The sequence below is a fragment of the Bos mutus genome, chromosome 23 (assembly GCF_027580195.1).
Source record: "Bos mutus isolate GX-2022 chromosome 23, NWIPB_WYAK_1.1, whole genome shotgun sequence".
Classification (NCBI taxonomy): Eukaryota; Metazoa; Chordata; class Mammalia; order Artiodactyla; family Bovidae; genus Bos; species Bos mutus.
Genome location: NC_091639.1, coordinates 18,985,472 through 19,007,335, shown reverse-complemented (window position 1 = coordinate 19,007,335; position 21,864 = coordinate 18,985,472). Strand labels below are relative to the sequence as shown.

Below are 21,864 nucleotides of genomic sequence, written 5' to 3'. Positions count from 1 at the left end.
AATGCTTTTCTATCCTACCCTGAGCGTCAAAGAAGTTGGTACAGATAGATGGTACCTATGCTCAAGAAGTTTGTAGCTTGTTAAAGGAGATGAAACATTCAGAGAAATAATTGTAAAACACCGAGTCCCTGAGTATGTTAATTCCCATCAATAATTGGAAGTTTTGTCAGAAATAGAGTCACTGATGTACAAAACAAACTTATGATTACCAAGGGGGAAAGAGGGGGAGGGATAAATTGGGAGATTAGAATTGACATATACACAGTACTGTATATAAAATTATGACCAGCCTAGAAGCTAGACATAAAAGTAACGACCAACCTAGACAGCATATTAAAAAGCAGAGACATTCATTACTTTGCCAACAAAGGTCCATCTATTCAAGGCTATGGTTTTTTCAGTAGTCATGATGTATGGATGTAAGAGTTGGACTATAAAGAAAGCTGAGCGCCGAAGAATTGATGCTTTTGAACTGTGGTGTTGGAGAAGACTCTTGAGAGTCCTTTGGACTGCAAGGAGATCCAACCAGTCCATCCTAAAGGAGATCAGTCCTGAGTGTTCTTTGGAAGGACTGATGTTGAAGCTGAAACTCCAATACTTTGGCCACCTGATGTGAAGAGCTGACTCATTTGAAAAGACCTTGATGCTGGGAAAGATTGAAGGCAGGAGGAGAAGGGGACAACAGAGGATGAGATGGTTGGATGGCATCACCAACTCAATGAACATGAGTTTGGGTAAACTCCAAGAGTTGGTGATGGACAGAGAGGCCTGGTGTGCTGTGGTCCATGGGATCACAAAGAGTCGGACACAACTGAGCGACTGAACTGAACTGATATATAAAATAGATAACTAATAAGAACTTACTGTATAGCACAGAAAACTGAACTCAATACTTTGAAATGACCTACATGGGAATAGAATCTAAAAAAGAGTGGATATATTACGTATATATGTATATGTATATATGTATAATTGAATCACTTTGCTACATACCTGAAATTACAACATTGTAAATCAACTATAAATCAATTCAACTACACTCCAATAAAAATTGAAAAATAAACAGTTAAATAAACAGTTAAATAAACACCAAACTTTGAAAACAATAAATAAATAGATAAGATAGAAGTGCAACCAAAAATACTGGAAATTTTGTGGTTCACATGGCAAGATTCCTCTGGTTGAGCTGGTTGATTTGCTCAGAAAATGCTTCAGGAAACAGTTGACTTTTGCATCAAATAGTAGTAATGGATCAAACCCATTGAATAAAATAAGAATCCATGAGTCCATCCCAACAGACCTGACAGCGAATAAAAACAAATAAAAGGATTCAAGAAAGCTCAAACAAATGTACAAAACAATGACTGAGTTCAAAGCATACCATTTTGCCACCATCATAATGATAATTGATTTGGGCAAAAATCATCAATGGTTGCTAAAACTTCTAGGTTAAAGAAACAAGATATTTGCATAGCCTCAAAGTACCTCCTTACCAACCACTTACCAGTTACAAAGGCAAAAATAGAAACTTTCCAGGCATCCAACACCTTAACCAAGGGATCAAAGTTGACATCAAAGTTGTTCTATAAGTTTCTTCATCCATTCACATCACTTGTCTCAGTTAATCAGTGTAATATCTCGTGCATGTATTTATCATTTGCTTAGTAAACAGAAGCTGACAACTGAGAAGCAAATATTAGCCTTGCCTTGATTTATTTTAAGACAGAACACTACCAAAAAAAAAGCCAATGACTTAAATATATCCACTTTTTTTTTTTTAAGATTAGTCAACTGTTCTGTAATAGGTACCTTGCAACCATATAATACACGGACATCTATTTTTAGGATTCATCTTAAATAATCATTTAGCATAGCAGGCTATTCACATCTGGCCCACATGCCTCTTTCAGACAGCTGAATTATACTTTTGCTCTTGACCAATATGTGGGGGAGCATAAACAGGATGGCATTGTTAGGAGCGGGGAGTGGAGGAACACAACCCGGGCATGACAAAATGAGTCAGAAAGCACAGTGGGGCCAATGTGCTGCATCTTATGTGGCGCCTACAGGGAAAAGGATCAAAACATGAAAATATTCAGCTCACAGGTGGTTGCTTATTAATTGAGCTTTTCCTTTTCAGGTCCTGATTCCTTGGCATTTCCTCTTGCAGAAGGAATGATGACTTTTTCTGGAAACTGATAGAGATTTTCCAACAGCTTTATTGATGTAAAATTACGTACCATAAATTGAATTCATCTTAAGTATATAGTTTGAGTTTCAGGAAATGTATACAGTTGTCCAGCAATCATCACAGCAGTTTTTTGAACACTTTCACACACATACACCCATACAAAGTTGTCTCATGATCCTTTGCCTGTTCCCATCCCTGGCACCAAGCCAACGCTCAAGTTAATTGTAGAATTGTCTACTTATACCTGCATGTCATCCCAGCAACCTACCAGCTGACCTGCTGGCTGTTGCCTTATCACAGAAGATTAGTCTCAGTCTATGGTGGAGATGGTATAGCTTTGTAGCTATGCAACTATTGATTTCTAAGTTGACATTCTCCCCCCATGAGAAATGCTTCAATGAGAACTAAGAAATTATTACTTTGTTCTGAAATCACAGATGTCTCTTATACTTTCTGTCAATAGTGGGGATCTTCCAGAATTACCTGTTTGTGTTGTATATTGGAGAATTCAGCTAAATGAAAAAGAAGGGAAACAGACCATAAAAACCTTACTCTTCCAGGGTGAAGAGAGTGATGTCCAGATGTTGTGTGGCTGTTTTTTACATTTCATAATGCTTGATGTCCTGCAACTCCAACATGTACAAATGCTAATCTGCTCCTTCCTTTCCCATAGGGAAATCATTCTTGCAAGGATACACTTTGCCTTTGACCATATCTTAAAATCAAAAATAAAAGGCATCTATAATATAGACTGTGTCTTCCTTGGTGGCTCAGTGGTAAAGAATCTGCTTGCCAATGCAGGAGACACATGTTCAACCCCTCAGTGGAGAAGATCTCCTGGAGAAGGAAATGACAACCCACTCCAGTATTCTTGCCTGGGAAATCCCATGGACAGAGGAGCTTGGCTAGATATTCTACAGTCCATGTAGTCACAAAGAGTTGGACACAACATAGCGACTAAACAGCAGAAGCATAATGCAGACTGAATGGATCTCTTTTATCATCCAGAAGAGCACCTGGATTGTGGGTCAACCTAGTGTGTGTTAGTCACTCAGTCATGTCCAATTCTTTGCAACCCTGTGAATTATGGCCCACCAGGCTCCTCTGTCCATGGAATTCTCCAGTCAAGAGTACTGGAATGGGTGTCATTTCCTTCTCCATGGGATCTTCCCAACCTAGGGATTGAACCTAGGTCTCCTGCACTGTAGGCAGATTCTTTACTGTCTGAGCCACAAGGAAGCTCCTAAGTACCTTCTTAAAGGTAGTTGAAGAAAAGCCAATTATAAACCATAAAACATAGTTCTAAAAAAAAGAATATGATAGAAAAAGCAGCATACACAATTTAGTATGCACTATGCTCAAAATTATTGAGTTGAAGAAAATTGTATGCACCAAAATTCTACTGGTAGTTGTCTTTGGGTGGATAGAAACTATATGGTTCTTTACTCCCCATCTCTGCCCTAACTTCTTTTTACTTCTCTGTATTATCCTAATGCAGCAGAGTGCTTTTATGCTTAGAAAAACTAAAAATAACCTAATGATTCCTATTTCCTTTCATGAGTCTCAGTATACTTAACTTTAATCAATAGTAACATTTCTTCTTGGAGAGGGAAATGGCAACCCACTCCAGTACTCTTGCCTGGAGAATCCCAGGGATGGAGGAGCCTGGTGGGCTGCCATCTACGGGGTCGCACAGAGTTGGACACGACTGAAGCGACTTAGCAGCAGCAGCAGCAGCAGCAGCATTCCTTCTAGTTGACTGGTTGCTTTGTCCAATTATGATTAATCAATGCTTCTAAAATGTCTACTGTGAACTCATTCATTTGGAGATTCGTGCCTGAGAGGTGATGAAAGGAGCTCACCCTGTCTTACCTAACCTTGAGGGTCCCCAAAAGGAATTGTTCACACCTGGGGAGAGAAGCTTGCTAACCCAGGCTAATCAAATTCACAAGAAAGTATAAACCAGAATACCAGTTTATAAAAATGTAAGGGGAAATGGAACTGTCACCTGGACTGAACTTTCAAAGCATTTTTCTTGCATTTTTGCTGTTTATACCAGAAGCACTGTCAAGAGCTGCGTGTTAGGATCTGCTGCAGAGCCCTGCTCTGTGATGGATGCCCTTCATTGCCCGTCCTCCAAACAACTCTCCAAGGTTGACCTCTGTCATTCATTCATTTATTCGTAAGAATCAGGTTATCTTTGAGTTCTCCAGGGCACTGGCTAGTTCCCCCTCTGAACTGTGCTCGTATTGGACCTTTTATTTTTGGTCCAAACAAGGCAAGAAATCTAGTGGGGTGAAGGGGGAACCTCTTGATCCCTTGATCTTTTTTATCTGCCTCACACCCACCCTCCCCAGACCCTGCCATCTCCAGACTCAGTGCTCTTCCCAAATTGCCTGGTGATGTGATAAGCTACCTTCTAATTTAAACAAACTAGGAACTTCAGGTCAGCTGGTGGCTCATCACACCCACCAAGGCCCAGTGTACTTGTATCACCGTGTCATATCAGAACACATGAAATCCTGTACTCATTTTATATCAAAAGACTCTGTTGTGTGTTCAGTTGGATCTTAGCACTGCATAGCCAGGAGAAGGCAGCAGTTTTCACTGTATGAAAAGAAGAGAGACAATTGTGGCTTTCTGGCTTCTGTGCTAGGAGGCTCAGCTCAGATTGGTAGGGTTCATTCAACTCTTAGTCAAGGTGCTTGGGATTCCTCCAGAAAGAGTCGATGCTTCCCGGGGATTATGGGAATTGTGGGGCAGGGGTGGCCACATGGTGTAACAACCTGGGCTGCCTGGGACAAAGCAAAGTAAGGAACAAACCATAGCAGCTTCACTGTTTGCCTAAGGTTCGAGACCTTTCTAGGATTTAATGCACATAAATGAATGTTAGTTCTGCTGGCATTTTCAGAAAGGCCAGGTGAGAAGTCAGTAACTTGAGAACTAGAAACATGTCTAGTTTCTAGAGCTAGAAAGCTGGAAAGTTTCAAGTAGCAGCAGCCCAAGAAGAGTGTTATTTTACATAGAATTTCTTGCTTATTAGGCATGGTATTTGGTAAGTCTTAGCAATATGTACGGAGAAGGCAATGGCACTCCACTCCAGTATTCTTGCCTGGAAAATCCCATGGATGGAGGAGCCTGGTAGGCTGCAGTCCATGGGGTCGTGAAGAGTCGGACACAACTGAGTGACTTCACTTTCACTTTTCACTTTCATGCATTGGAGAAGGAAATGGGAACCCACTCCAGTGTTCTTGCCTGGAGAATCCCAGAGATGGCGGGGCCTGGTGGGCTGCTGTCTATGGGGTCGCACAGAGTCGGACATGACTGAAGTGACTTAGCAGCAGCAGCAGCAGCAATATGTACTGGGTATAGTGCTTCCTACCAGGAGTCCAATCCCATCTCTAGAAGTCCTTCAGATAAAAATAAAGAAGTTGGTCTGTAACTCAAAGCTCATCATGGGAACTTTATTGAGGAATCTGAATTATTAGGGTGTAATCAGAATTTATGAAACCTAATACCTTATTTCTCAGAAATCATATTTCTCCTTTGCAGGACTTACAGATATAAACAACTGTATAAACAGAGCTGTTACCCATCAAAGTTGTCTTATATGTTCTTGTATGTGAAATCTCTCTCCTCTCTAGTCCCGACTCTGCTGCTGCTAAGTCGCTTCAGTCGTGTCCAACTCTGTACGACCCCATAGACGGCAGCCCACCAGGCTTCCCCATCCCTGGGATTCTCCAGGCAAGAACACTGGAGTGGGTTGCCAAATGTCTGCAGTTTCAAAAAAGTATTCTGCACCATATCAATCATACATAAATCCATTTCCTTCACAAAAATTCAAGCAATATAGAAAAATTAAAATGTTTCTGACTGCCACTCAATCCCACCTCTCCATGGACTGTCTATGTATACTTTCAGAACTTTTCAATTCATGTACATAATTTTATATTTTGTTTTCAACATTCCTGGTATCATGCTCTAACTTGTTCTGCAATTTGTCCTGAGGGAGGGGGGTCTTTCTGTGTGGGCATATTGTTATAACTGCTCAGGTTATGCCATAATGTATTAATCATTCCTATAATGATTAATATTTATATCATTTCCACTTTTCTCCTATTACATAGTTGACTGTCATTAACTTCCCAGTATATAACTTTTTGTGAAGTTGAGTATTTCTACACAGGAGATAGCAAAGAGTAGATGTGACATATTGAAGGATAAATGTGTTTTACACATTAAATAGAAGATACTACCAGTTGTCTTCCAAGCTTTGGGTATCACTTTATACCGCTATTAGCAGTGATAATGCAATTCTATTGATATTAGTACATCAGTCCTTTCTTTAGGGGAAAGCATTGCTTCAAAGAAGCATCCGCTAGTAAAATGCAAATGACAAGAAACCAATTTCGAATCCTTAAAGCCTGCAAATGAGTACGCGTAGCTTTAGGGATAGTTTTGCTGGAAGAAAGCAGGTCTGTGAGAGTCTAGGAAGCCAATGAGCAGCTTGAGGACTTAAGGCTCCAGGAGGTGGGAGTGGTGTCATCAAAAAGATGATAGCAGAGTTACAGAGTACCTAGCCACAGGGGAATGGCTGAGGCTGCTGGAAGACTAGTAGCCAAGTAGTCACCCCCACTTCAGGGTTAGGGGTATGGGCAGGGGGGTGCTTTGTGCACCCTTACCCATCATCCCTCCAGCTCTTCCCTTTCTCAACCTACTCCTTTTTCTCAAGAGCCTAACTTTGTGCAGAAGCCTTCAAACTTATTTTATGACTCTCCTTAGGCAGTGAGTCAGCCTCCAGGGGAGCTGATGGCAGGATAGGGATCTCAGCCTAAGCCAGCTATCAGCCAAATTCTTCTCTGATAGATAATGATCATTTCGCAGACCAGATAGGCAAAACAGAACATTCACAAAACTGCCTACCCCTCTTCCTGTTCCCAGCGGGCATCCATTCAACAAGTAACTGTAATGAAAAGTGTCTGAGGACATCCCGAAGCAATTTACAAACTCAGAATCCAAGACAGACATTTTTGTTCTCAAGAAGTGTGCCTGGAGACACATAGTTTTTTGAGGCAGAAGCCTGGTGTGTCTCCCTTTGCCTGGCAAAGCAATAAAGCTATCCTTTTCTTTAAAAGAAGCAGCAGCTTTCTTACCTGGTACTGAAAAAAGGGAAGGGGTAAAATTATTTCACTATCCAACTCTAATGTTTAATTCATTTAACATTTAAACTTTCCAAAGAGAGGCTTATTTAAGACTCTTTTTTAAAAGTTGGATATTTGAGAAATTGTAACAAATTGTTTTGGTTGGGTTTGAAAATTTCAACCAATTCAGCATCATCCTTTTTTTCTTTTCTGGGCTGAGCATCAGAACCACCTGCGGTCCTTTTCAAAATCCCAATACTCAGGTCCATGTCAGTTATATCAGAATGCCTAGGAGTCCGTGCAACTACTGATCCAGTGGGTAATAGAAAAACATCTTTTTTGTTTAAAAACGTAATCTCTAGGAAGTCAAAACAATAACACAGTTAAAATATTTCACACACTTTTAAGTCTTTTTCCCATGACCAAAGCTTGCCAGGATGCAACAGACCTATTGAACAATAATTGACAAAATGAGATATGAAACTGACTAAATTTGCCAAATTGAGACTTTAAGGTATGTTTTATATAACAAAATTATTGAGTACAAAAAGAACATGTTTTCCTAATATTTATTAAATTTTCTGGACCTTTTTCTTGATATTTATTACAGTTTCTTGATATTTGCTATGTTTACATGTGATGCAAAGTAGCACAGGCCCGCTTTATGAACCTAAGAAGGTGTTTTTAATGAAAATTGGACAGACTTCTTAGTAAGCAACAAAGAACACTTAGGAGGACCTTATTAAGGATTTATGTGTAAATCATGGTTATTTTTTAATGTTGGGGGTGGGGAGAGGCAATCAGAAAGAGTCTATTTGCACTACATTTTGTCCTGCCATTCAAGCATTAGATATTATTATTGAATGTGCATACTTCTACATCATCATGGCTTTTAAAATTCTGGAGAATGCTCCCAAATTTCAGCCTCCCTGCCCCCATCCCTAGCTGGAATGGATGGGATGCCTGTCCCACCCAGATCAAAGAGCAACCTGTTGCTCACTGCAAAGCCTCTTGCCAAATGAGTCAGCGCCAGTGTGCATGCAAGAATGCATGCAACCCAGAGCTGCTTTCTCCTCGGTGGCTGGGGAGGAGGGGGTTCAGGAGCCTGCAGCCTCATGGGGAAGGGACTGTTTGTTCTTTTCTCTCTGGGGAAGCAACTCATTCAGACCTCCGCCTGTGACTGAGCTGCTTCCAGGAGCTCTGAGCCGCTCTCAGTGATAATGGACCACAGGAGCGTTCTGCTGCTGTTTTTCAGCTTTGCTTGCTTGTTTGCTGGGTTTTTTAAGGGCAACTATTGATGCTGTTGGTGTCTGCCCACTTTGGAAGTCTTTAGCCCAGACAGTGGCTGTGTCTCCTTCCTCCTGCTGGCCCGTCCCCCTCTCTGGACTGAGGTTACCTGCTAAAACAATGGTATGTGCTTTGACTCTTCTTGATATAAAAGGAATAGAATTACCTAACTGTTCTAGGGCAGTCCTTTGGGGAAACTAATCTTAGGCTTCTGTGCAGCTTAAGTTTTGGTTTTTTATTAAATATTTATTTCTCTGTTATTTATTTGGCTGCGCTGGGTCTCAATTAGGGCACATGGGATCTTTTATCTTCATTGTGAAATGCGGGATCTTCAACTACGGCATTGAGACTCTTAGTTGCGTCATGTGGGATCTAGTTCCCTGACCAGGAATTGAACCTGGGCCCCCTGCAATGGGAGCTCTGAGTCAGCCACTGGACTACCAGGGAAGCACCTGAGGTTGTGTTTTGACAACGCATCTTGGTCAGCGGTACCAAGTCTTTACAAAAGGCGAGCTGGTGACTGAAATAGGGGTGTGTGCTTTCTGCTATATTTTCCCCTTTCCCTTCCTTGCCTCTTCTCACGGGTTCTTATCATAACCTAGATTATCACTACTCTTGTGAGCACTCCCTGTGCGCGTCTTTTTTTCTCACTGCCACAATAGCAACATGATCTGATCTTTCAAAATATACTTAAATGTAGAAAAAGGGAGAACAAGTTTAAGTAAGCTCATCTCTCAGGAAACCTAGTGTTTTTTGTCTTGTGACTTCCAAGTGTAGAATTCCACCCTAAGACTGAGCTGTGCTTTGAATGTGACACAGAGCCTGTCTGAAACTTGACTTGGCCTATTTGTGTGCTTCTGCTGTTTTTATTGCTGTTCTAAATGGAGGGAAACATTACAGAGTTTTCATGATTTGGAAGGTACGGTTGAACCTTGTTTAAAAAAAATAATCCCTGAAGGAACCCTAAAGTAACTGATAATGGTGTCTAATTTATATTTATTTATGTCTTCGTGTGTTTCTTTACCTAAGAACTGAACCCTTTGGGTTAAAAAGAACATGTCATAGGAAAGAAGTCTTAGAAGCATCTAACAGCCTCATGACTCACCTTATCCCATGTCACTTCCTATTATCATTGACAGGCTTAGCATGTTTTCTCTTTGAACCTGCCTGTTATTTGCCTTAATCTTTCCATTGTCTTACAGGACTACCAGCCAGACTCCCAGAAATCATGTTGGTAGGATCCCAGTCCTTCTCACCTGGAGGGCCCAATGGGATCATCAGGAGCCAGTCCTTTGCGGGGTTCAGTGGCCTTCAGGAGCGGCGATCCAGGCAAGTCATGATGGGTCTCTCCTGGGACACAGCTTGAGAGGGATGCGAACCCTGATGCTCTGAACAAAGTCTGCATCCGTGTGGCCTGGTCAAAACACACACCTGTGCTGTTTTAATCTCTTTCATGAAAAAGATGTAATGTTCCCCACATTTCTATTATTTAAGAATTGCTCCTGCAAAGAAGATGGCTGAAGATTTAGGACAAGCTAGCAATACGTGTGCGTAGCTCTCCCTACCCCCACTCCACCCCCACCCCATGTTTTTCAGATCTTTTGATACCTGTTGCTAAAGTGCCTCCAAACGTTTGAGCCCATTTATCCTCTAACCAGTAACAACAGATTTGCCTTTATCCACACATCTGCTGATACTGAGCATTTTCTAAAAATCTTTCTCAGTCTTTTAGATCATCCCTAATTGAGGTTAAATGTGTTTTCATAAGTTTACTTGTCTTTTGTCTTTACTTGGAAACAAACAGTTCATTTACATCCATTGCCTATTTTGAGGGTGGACATTTACATATTTTCTTACAGAATAGTAAAGGTTCTTTATATACCCATTGCAGCACCATCTATGGTAGTCTTTTCCTGCCAATTTAAATTGTTCTTTTTTTTCTTTTCACCTTTTGATCCCCTTGGCCCATTTCTCCTACCTAGCCTTCAATCCCTGCCTCTGACAGCCACCAGTTGGTTCTCTATATCTCCGAACTTGGTTTTTCTTTTTTTTCTTTTAGATTGTACATTTATCTGACTTACTTCCTTACGTATGATGCCCTCAGGGTCCTTCTATATTGTCACAAATGGCAAGATTTCATTGTTGTTTATGGGTGAATAGTATTCCTTTTGTTGATGGTTTCCTTTGCTTTGTAGAAGCTTTTCACTTTTTAGTTTGATGTAGTCTTCCTTGTATATTTTTGCTTTGGTTGCTTTTGCTTTTGGTGTTTTATTCAAAAAGTCACAGCCAAGACCTGTGTCAAGGAGTTTACTGCCTATGTTTTATTTTAGGAGTTTTATGGTTTCAGGTCTTACATTCAAGTCTTTAATCCATTTTGAGTTACCTTTTTTATATGGTGTAAGAGAGGGTCCAGTTTCATTCTTTTGCATGTAGCTGGCCAGTTTTTCCAGCACCATTTATTAAAGAGACTGTCTTTCCCCCATTGTGTATTCTTGACTCCTCTGTCATAAATTAATTGACCATATATGGGAGGGTTTATTTCTGGGCTCTCTATTCATTGATCTATTTCCAGATCAGTTCATTGATCTGTACTGTATTCATTGTATTCATTGATCTCTATTCACTGGTCACAGTCTGACCCGTGCCAGACTGTTTTGATTACTGTAGCTTTGTAATAAAGTTTGAAATCACCCCATACCCCTTTTTGAAGCACATTTCCATTGTATTTGGGGATCTGAATTGTATTTGTAATTGGGAGATTATTTTTGGTATGAAGTTATGCAGTGGATAAAGACTGCCTCTGCAGACTGACTCTGGGGAGCAGATGTCATTCAGACACAGGCTTGAGAAAGTTATTCTGCACTTTCCCCAGTATCTCCTCTCATCTAAAACAGAACCTAGGTGAACTCAAGAAAGAAAAGACAGGTAGTGAAATAAGTAACATGGAATACAGTTGGTCCTCAGGTTTTCTGACGTGATCACGGTCTTGCATTCTTAGGGGCTTTGTGTGTTTTGCAGTACATTGTCCCCTTTGGTACACACAGTGATGGCAGAGGAAGGTAACTCAGAATTAACCTGGAAGGTGCACACCTGCTGCACTCAGAGGTCATGGCTTTCCACTTGACAGCTGGGTCAGTGAGTAGTCTGGCCTCTTAGCTTCCTAATCAGATCAGTAGCCTGGGGTTAAGTTACCATGTGTCCATCTTACCACTGTAGGCTGCCTCCCTGCCACTAATAGAGATTTTGAGGATCAAGGAACTAAGATCCTGCAAGCCTTACAGTGCAGTCAATAAATAAATAATAAATAAAACTTAACAAAAAAATCTATCCTCAGAGATACTGCAGGCTTGATTCCAGACCACTGCAGTAAAGCAAATATCATAAAAAGCGGGTCGCATAAATTTTTTGGTTTTCCAGTGCATGTAAAGGTTACGTCTATACTACACTGTAGTCTATTAACTGTATAATAGCATTATGTCTTAAAAAAAAAAAAAAAATGGACATACCGTAATTAAATACTTTATCGGTAAAAAATGCTAACCATCATCTAACAACGCAGGACTGCTGCACATCTTCAATTTGTGAAAAAACACAGTATCTTTGAAGTGCAATAAAATAAGGTGTGCTTGCCTACAGAATTAGCCCTTTGTCATGCTCTGACCCTTTATTTCGGAGAAGGCAATGGCACCCCACTCCAGTACACTTGCCTGGAAAATCCCATGGACGGAGGAGCCTGGTGGGCTGCAGTCCATGAGGTCGCTAAGAGTCGGACACGACTGAGCAACTTCACTTTCACTTTTCACTTTCATGCGTTGGAGAAAGAAATGGCAACCCACTCCAGTGTTCTTGCCTTGAGAATCCCAGGGACGCAGGAGCCTAGTGGGCTGCCGTCTATGGGGTCACACAGAGTTGGACACAACTGAAGTGACTTACAGTACAGACCCTTTATTTAAGGTGTATTCATTCACATCTCAGTCGAATTTGCCTTCTTTTTATACTTTTATTTCTTTATTTACGTTTGGCTGTGCTGACTCTGTTGGTGTGCTTTCTCTAGTTGCAGTAGCAGGGGCTGTTCTTTAGTTGCAGTGCTCAGGCTTTTCATTGCAGTGGCTTCTGTGGTTGTGGAGCATGGGCTCTAGGGCATGGAGTATGGGCTTAACTGCTCCTCAGCATGCAGGATCTTCCTGGATCAGGGTTGAACCCATGTCTCCTGCATTGGCACGGAGACTCTTTTTTTTTTTTTTTTTTTAAACTATAATACAATTTTATTTTATTTATTTTTTTAACTTTTTAATTTTATTTTATTTTTAAACTTTACAATATTGAATTGGTTTTGCCAAATATCAAAATGAATCCGCCACAGGGCAGGGAGACTCTTTACCAATGAGCCACCAGGGACGCCCCCCAGTCAAATTCAGTAGATGCTTACACCTGATGTCACATAGTGAACATATGTTTTTAGCTGGATTATATCCTTCTGCCTATTCATTATTTCTACCTAGAAGTGTGTGTCCTTGGCTTCCCATGAGGATTCAGTGATGTGACATGCTTTCATTTAGAGTGTACATTATCTACAGCCAGGCTTTGACTCTGGGTAGCCACTGCCCAGCCAAACTTCCAGATTTCAGCAGTTAAATCTAATACCACAAAACAAAATGTAGGATGGTTCAGATTTATTAATATGCAAGGGAATGTTAACTTACCCCAAAAGACACTAATGCAGACACAAGATGATTAAAAGGCATTTCTTTGATCAGATCACTTCGGCTGCCAGAGACTCAAACCATTTCAGCTTTTCTTTTCTCTTTCCATAGATGTAACTCCTTCATTGAAAATTCCTCCGCTCTCAAGAAGCCTCAGGCCAAACTGAAGAAAATGCACAATTTAGGACACAAAAACAGCAGCCCTCCCAAAGAGCCTCAGCCTAAAAGGGTGGAAGAGGTCTACAGGGCTTTAAAAAATGGACTTGAGTAAGAACATCAAACCTAATGATACATTGAAACCTTTTTCCTTTCTAAAATCCTCAGGAGGGTCAGAAAAGCTAGTCTTGTAAGATAATTTTAGAATGTCTATTTCTGTAGCATGATTGCACCATAATTGAGGAAACAGTAAATGAGTCCGAAAGATAAGAACTCTGTCTGGTTTCCATCATAGCCAAACATTGAAAGAGACCTGAAAAAGTAATATATTTATATTTAACTCTGCTTTGGATTTCACTTCAACAATGGTAGACAGGCATATCTGTTCTAGAGACTGCTGAAGAAGGGTTCTAAAACCTTCCCAAGTATATTATAGCAATGGTTTGTCCAGAATAAAACTTCCCTAGTGTGTGGTGAGATGCGTACAGTCAATGTCATGTGGAACTTCGTTGGGATTCCATGAACCCAGACCCAAGACTGACTCCATAGTACGTACCCCTCCCTCTTCATTGGTTTTGCTTTCCTGCACTGCCAGCCTCATGGGGTTCTCCTTTTAGACCATCTGGATAATATCAGAGGCAACTGCTAGAGCTTTCAAAATGTGGAGAGTTTGGAAAAATGCAGAGCCTTTCCTTCACCAGCTCTGCACTCCACAGAGTAAGGTTCAGGCTCTCAATCCCCCTGTTCAGGTCATCATCAGCACTGATCCACTCAGTAGTCATGGAGTTCACGATCACATCTCTCTTATCTTTACAGTGAGTATCTGGAGGTTCACCAGACAGAGCTGGACAAGCTGACAACTCAGTTAAAAGATATGAGAAGAAACTCTCGCCTGGTAGGTACTAATCATTAAGATGTTAACGCAGTCGGGTTTTGGGGTGGGAGAGGAGGCGCTGCTAAGTAACTTATCTTACTGGATGAGCATAGGATGAGGAAGAAGCTTCAAGAAAAGCAGATTCAAAAGGCAGAGTACCATCTGCTTCCAGATGTGTATTTTAATGCTTTATTCTTAATATGTTCCAGTATTTTCCAAGCATATTTATGCAGACAAACTTTGTAATCAGGAAAAAAAAAAACTTAAAAATAAATTCCCTATACCCCTCCTCCCAAGTAATATAAGGAACTGAAAAGTTGGGATTTTCCTTTGGGAGATAGTGATGCACAGGGAAGCCTGGCATGCTGCAGTTCATGGGGTCACAAAGAGTCGAACACAACTCAGCCACTGAACAGCACCACCACCATATTTTTAGTGTTGGAATTTGGAGCCCAGAACTTTTATCTCCAGTTTTTAAAAAGTAATAGGTGAGTGATATCAGAAAGGGGAAGGAAGCTCAAGAGGCCATTGTTAGGAGAAATCAGAGGAGTCCTTGAGCCATTTCAACTGCACATGGTATTGTTGGAGATTCTTACAAGTTTCCTCTATTCTGAATCTGTGAGGGCTTCTCTGCTTGAAGAGGTGTTTCTAATGATTTTAAATGATTCTGTTAAGTCCTAAATGATATGCCTTAATGTTCCAAGGCATCAGAAAGCCCGGGAAAAGTCTACATACACAAGGTTCAGATATACATGAATAGCTGTTATCTTTCTTAAAAGATGTGCTAAAATGTATATTTTTGTCCTGAAAAGCCTGAAATATGCAGGCTTAGGGACTTCCCTAGTGGCTCAGTTGGTGAAGAATCTGCATGCAGTGCAGGAGACCCAGGTTCGATCCCTGAGTTGGGAAGATCCTTTGGAGAAGGAAATGGCAGCCCACTCCAGTAGTCTTGCCTGGAGAGTTGCCTGGAGAAATCCATGGACAGAGAGGCTGGGTAGGGGTTAAATTCTTCACAGAAAGTTGAGGTTTTATATTTTAATGATATTAAAGGATAAAGTGCTCCCATTTATGTGGAACTCACTGTGGAGTGGCCTTCAGAGCTTTTGAGTGTCCTTGACAGTCCTCAGCGGCAACAAATGTTCCTCTTTGGAGAACAATGGTGTGTGGATGGACGCTTCCAGCAGGACTAAGTGTTCCAAAAAACCCTTCTGATGGGGGCTGTGGGCTTAGTGTACTGATGCTCCTGTGATATGGTGACCCAGGAATAAACATGCTTTAAAGACAATTTGTGGAAAGCCTGTCACCGCTCGCAAGGACTCTTCTTAAATATCAATTTTTATGTGTTTAAACAGGAAGGCAAGTCTTTTTTAACACATATATCACTGCTATTTTTCATGTTAACATTAAAAAAATTTTTTTAAGTGAAGATGAATTTCTGTGCCCCTCACTATGTAAAAGAGAGGAGAGCTCAAAGCAAGTGAACATTTTACAGCTCCCAGGGGGAGCAAGGACTGGGCAGGGTGCTGGAGACACAGAGTATAAATAAATACTAGCTCTTAAAAATATTCTTAGTGGTATTTAAAATAACCCAGATTTTTGCTCTTTTAAAGCAAATGTAAAAAGTCCAACAGAACATTTTGGGGTTGATCATTATTTCACTGATAATGCAGAAATGCAGACAAAATCCTTCGATTCATGTCAGTAACGGTTTTGAGGGAACTATGTTTTAACCCGGATACTTTTTTTTTTTTTTTTTTTTTAATTTTAGGGTGTGCTGTATGACCTAGACAAAGTAAGTTATTGTTCTGTGTTCAGGGCATTGCTGGGGGGGAAGAAACCCTTCATCCTTGAGAAGTCAGCAATCTCCTCTTAGGTCCAGCTAAGGTCCTAGAGAAAGAGTTCATGCTTTTATCTAATGAGAATGATGTAAGTACTATGATCTACAGACTCAATAATGTGTTTAAGGTCACTTTTGTAAAAATGCCACCTGGTTTCAGGGTTTCTCAGTGTGCTACTAAGTTTAAGAATTTTCCAAGTGTTTAAAGGTCCATACCTGTGTTCTCTCTAAACGGGAACTATCATATTTCATCAAATGGAAGAAATCTTTGATTGGAAAATACATCATTATCTTATGTGCCACTAAGAAAAAGAGTGATTCCAGTTAAACTGTGACACATTTCTTTCTTTTCACTTAAAAAGTGTACTTTACATTTAGTGACAAACTCTTATATGTACATATTTTTTAAAGTTATATGCAATGTTGTCTCTTTCCATGCCTTTCTGTATATTTGAGACCTTTGATGCTGAATCCTAGTATAATCTGTTTGCAAATATTTTAAAGGGTAATTAAATTTAATGTTTATAACTCAAATGGAAGAGGTGACACATAACTAACTATGATTATCTTGAGGCAGGCACAGACTGCAGCAGTTGTAAAATGCACCCTAGTTTCAGAAACATTAAAATGGGGGTGAGTTCATCTTTGAACTGATAAAATGTCATTATGAAGGAATTTAAGTATACTCCAATATGATACTGTCCTGCCAGAAATCCAGGAAATTCAATTTCTTTGGCCTCCCTTGATGTTAAACATAAGGATTCTAAAAGCTAGCTCAAGTTCATCTTTCAGCGTGTGTATTCAGTATTTTTAAAAAATACTAAGTTGATACTAGAGAATCTTTTAAAGTAGTAACAGAGATAGGAAGAAAGGGGAAATAGTTAACAATTTCTGGCATTTTTGAGTATGAGATAATAAAGATAGCCACACAGGACTTCCCTGGTGGCTCAGTGATAAAGAATCCACCTGCCAATGCGGGGGACACAAGTTCCATCCCTGGGATCCCTGGTCCAGAAACACCCCACATGCGGTGGAGCAACTAAGCCTGTGCAGCACAGATATTGAGCTTGTGGTCTAAAGCCTGGGAACTGCAACTACTGAAGTCTGAGCACCCTAGAGCCCATGCTCTGCAGCGAGAAGCCACCGCAAGGAGAAGCCCGTGCACCGCGACTAGAGAATAGCCCCCACTTGCTGCAACTAGGGGAAAGTCCCGGCAGCAGCAAAGACCCAGCACAGCCAAAAATAAATGAAGTTGTAAAATTAAAATCTTTAATAAATAGCTACACGTGTCTAATCAGTGAAACTGTAAATGTCTGTACTGTTTCAAACTTCTTCTTTTAATTCCAGCAAATTAAAACGATCGAAAGATACATGAGACGCCTGGAGTTTCACATCAGTAAGGTAATTGACATTCCTCTTGTCTTTGCCTGTTTTTCAGTTCTCGGTCACTAATCAGTATACCTTTGGCCTGAACGTAGCATCTAGTCCATGGAGAATTTCTTATCCAATTGATTCCTAGCCTGATTAGCAGTTAAATCCTCTAACAGGCAGTACAGTTGGAGGAAAAAAATAAGAATGGAGAGCCTGATGAACTAGCACATTTTTTACTCTGCTTCAGTTCAGCAGATATTTAGTAAGTGTTTCCTGTGCAGTGTGCCCAGTGACTAGTGTAGAATACAGCTTCAGTGTGGTCTGGTCAGAGATAAGATTGCACCAGACTGATCCTACAAAAATCTTCACACTTGCTTAACTTTACACTTGGTCCCACATATAACGGTTCTGTATCCTTCCTTGATAAAGAAGGAACCCCCATAATCTTCTTTATCAAGGCCTTTAAAATACTTAACCACAGCTGTAGTATAGCTCCCTCAATCCTTCTCATGCTTACTTAAGTTTCTTCCACCCTTCTTCACATGGCTTGGTTTCCAAGTTCCTTTTCATCCTCACTGCTTCCCTCTGTGTACTCCAGTTTGTCAGGGTCCCTGATATCCAGCCCTGAACCCTACAAATAGTTGACTGATGGTCCCACCACCCTAGCATGGAGTGGGACTATCCGCTGTCATTCTGGACACTGTTGGCAGTATTGGCATAACCTAGAAACAATTTCCGTTTGAGAGCAGCTGAATCACACTATCAGCAATTCCTGTTCTCATCTGCACCCATCAGAGGCACCCACTCATCTTCCAAGTGTGGAGACTGGAGGTTTTAGCTGTTCTCTCTACTAGGAGTCAGAAGTCTCAGGTTCACTTCCATCTCTGCACATACTCCCTGGGCTGTATCATCCAGGTGGACCTTGACTTCCCACTCTGTGTAGTGAGCCTGGAGTTGCACGTAGTCAATCTAGGTGATCCTAAGAATCCTTTCCAGTTTAGAATTCTGTGATGATTTATATGTCTGTAAACGTTTATATGATACTGCCTTTGTACATTCCTACTTTGAAAGATATTTATTACCTTGGTAAATCTGAAATTGCTCCTATTTCTGTTCAACTCAATAAGTAAAACAATGACATCCATTAGAAGATATTTATGTGGCAGGTGAGCTTTGAAATTACTCTGTTTAGTTGGGAAAATAGCAAGAAAACAGAATTAGTATTAGGAAAAAGTGTGTTTATCCATCTCATATCCATCATTGTAAGATATAACAATCTTAGTGGTTATTAAAGGTTAGTAACCCCTATCTGTGGCATCTTATGCATGGATGCCTAACAAATCCTAACAAGTTATATTTTATTGACTCCATTTATTTGATGAGAGCCACTGCTAACTTACAGGACTTCCCTGTAGCTCAAACGGTAAAGAATCCGCCTGCAGTGCAGGAGACCAGGGTTTGATCCCTAGGTTGGGAAGATCCTCTGGAGAAAGGGATGGCAGTCCACTCCAGTATTCTTGCCTGGAGAATCTCATGGACAGAGGAGCCTGGCAGGCTACAGTCTGTGGGGTCTCAAAGAGTCAGACACAACTGAGTGAACACACACACACACACACACACACACACACACTGCTAACTTATAGGTAAGACAAATTCTTGTCTGCAGCTTCTGCTTAGGTGAGTGCAACCACCTAAATCCACCAACCCCAAAGATAACTAAACCCCTGCTTAGTTATCCTTTATGTGAAAGGTTAACTCCATTTAGCTAGGATAGACTAATATTTAAATGACAATAAATATGTATAACTGAATCACTTCGCTGTACACCTGAAACTAACATTGTTAGTCAATGATACTCCAATATAAAAAAAAATTAAAAATAAAAAAAATATTTTTAAAATAAATGAAAACAAGAATAAACTATTCTTTAAATGTAAAGTAGTATACTAATCATTAGGGCTATACCAGTGGTCCAGTGAGCAGTTTCCTTATTGAGAGGATTACAGTCTCAGCGACTTTGGGAAAGAGGCTGAAGGGCCAGTCCCCCAGGAGGCCACACAGATGAGGCAGCCAGGCCTGCACTAGAAGAGATATCAGCTCCTGTGTTTCTAAGTCTCCAGGGGACCAGCCACATCAGACAATCTGCACCGTTTATTTAAATTTTCAAACTCCTCACCCATCGCTAAGCTACTAAATCAGCGTCTCAGAGTGAGGCCTGGGCATCAACATTTTAACAAGCTCACCAAGTGAGTCTTGGTTTGAATGTATGGAAACCACCCTCAATGCCACTCACCAGCCAAAGGGTCTTATCAGCAGATGTGCCACCATCCCTTGGGTCCTATACCTCCCTCTTATTCAGGGACAATTCCACCAACCCCAAAGATGAAAGACTGTTGTTCCTTCCAGAGTTTTGACGATTCCTCTCAGAAAAATGGGGTGAATTGTCGAAGAGCAGCAAAGAATCCTTTAACCAAGAGAATCATCTTCAGTCTCTTAACATTCATGTACTTGGCTAAGCATCACTGACATCTGTATAGAGAGAGCCACTATGGAAAATTATACCATTAACAGGTAGTAGTAGTAATGCTTTTTAGTGATCAGCCAAAAGTTTGCCTTCAGGATAAAAGGGGAATCTTAAATGCTGAAATCCATCATATTCATCTCCACCTCCTTCTGAATCCACAGCTATAGCCTCCTTTTAGATAGAACAAAGTTTGTACGGAAATGAAAAATTCAAGTAGTCCTAGGTAGATAACTGCCTCCCAGAACATAGAATATTTAGTGATATCATGCTTTTTAATCTGCATGAAAATTCCTGTAGTTAACTGAGGTTGGTGTATTGATAACTGAAAATATTACAAGAGACTGTAGAGATAAATATCTGGAATAACTTGAGGTTTTCTCAGTGTAGGCACTGTTGACATTTGGGGATAATTCTTTGCTGTAGGGGGCTGTCCTCCGTGATGTTTAGCAGCATCCCTGGCCTCTACCCACTAGATGCTAGCAGCACCTCCCAGATGTGACATTGGAAAATGTCTCCAGATGTTGCCAGATGTCCCTTGACTATCACAATCACGCTGGATTGATTGAGAATTACTGCCTGAGAAGTATCAAGTGACTGTCAGGCTTATCTAATGAGTATGATCAATAACCACTTGCAAAGAGTATATTATTATTTAGAAGCCTAAGCATAGAGGTATTGCAGAGAAAAGTTCATTTCCATTCTTCCCATTTATGTTTTTAATTGTGGTGTAATTTACATGCCAAAGATGTCACAGTTCTTATGTTCTGTTTGATAAGTTTTGACAATCATGCTTCACTCTAATTTTAAGAATAACTTGCCATTGTTTTCTGTCTTTTGTTGAGCCACATCTTTACAAAAATCATTTTTGATAAATAGTCTCACGTTCTTTTTAAAAAGAATTCTAAATCTGGATGTGTGACTATCACTGGCGACACTCTTAAAAAAGTGATAAGAGCCCAGTAAATGCAAGGTCTTCGCATCAGTGTGATACTGTACACACTCTTCCAGTGTTTGTTCCTCGTGTAAAAGACTCCTGTCCTCATTATCTAAACCTTATCTCACGCCGTCCACCAATGTTAAGTTCATTTTCATTCCATGCCGTTTGAAAAGAAAGCTCAGAGTAAAATCTGGTTTGAAATAGAAAATGGAACTGAGTGGCTGAAACAAAAATGATGGGTCTGTCTAGAAAGGATGGCACTTCTACAAGAGTCTCCTTTTGAGTTCAGAAACATAAAGTATCTTGAACTCTTAGCAATGGCCTGTGTCACTTCCTTCAAGTGGGATAAATATTGATCGTGTTCTTGTTTTGTTTTGATTCTGGCAGGTAGATGAACTCTATGAAGCTTATTGTATCCAAAGACGCCTCCAAGATGGTGCCAGTAAAATGAAGCAAGCCTTTGCAACGTCACCTGCCAGCAAAGCTGCCCGCGAGAGCCTGGCAGAGATCAACCGGAGCTACAAAGAGTACACAGAGGTATGTGCCAGCCTGCTCGGCTGCTGAACTCCACCTGGCCTGACCTGAATTGAATTGTCAGGAACCACAGGGCTGCCCAGGTGGTGCTAGTGGTAAAGAACCCACCTGCCAATGCAGGAGATGTAAGAGACACACGTTCCATCCCTGGGTTGGGAAGATCCCATGGAGGAGGGCATGGCAACCCACTCCAGTATTCTTGCCTGGAGAATCCCATGGACAGAGGAGCCTGGCCGGCTACAGTCCATAGGGTCGCAAAAAGTCGGACATGACTGAAGCGACTAAGCACACAAACATCCCGAGAACCAG

General features: G+C 40.8%; 1 protein-coding gene across 1 annotated transcript in view; it reads left to right on the top strand.

The window, feature by feature from the left end:
• The window catches only part of RIPOR2 (RHO family interacting cell polarization regulator 2), a 211,677-nt gene that overhangs the window by 150,440 nt on the left and 39,373 nt on the right, over positions 1-21,864 (top strand). Inside the window, 6 exon segments of the mRNA XM_070360757.1 lie at positions 9,822-9,948; positions 13,434-13,589; positions 14,295-14,373; positions 16,121-16,144; positions 17,537-17,590; positions 21,409-21,558. Coding sequence (XP_070216858.1) covers positions 9,822-9,948; positions 13,434-13,589; positions 14,295-14,373; positions 16,121-16,144; positions 17,537-17,590; positions 21,409-21,558 — 590 coding nt within the window.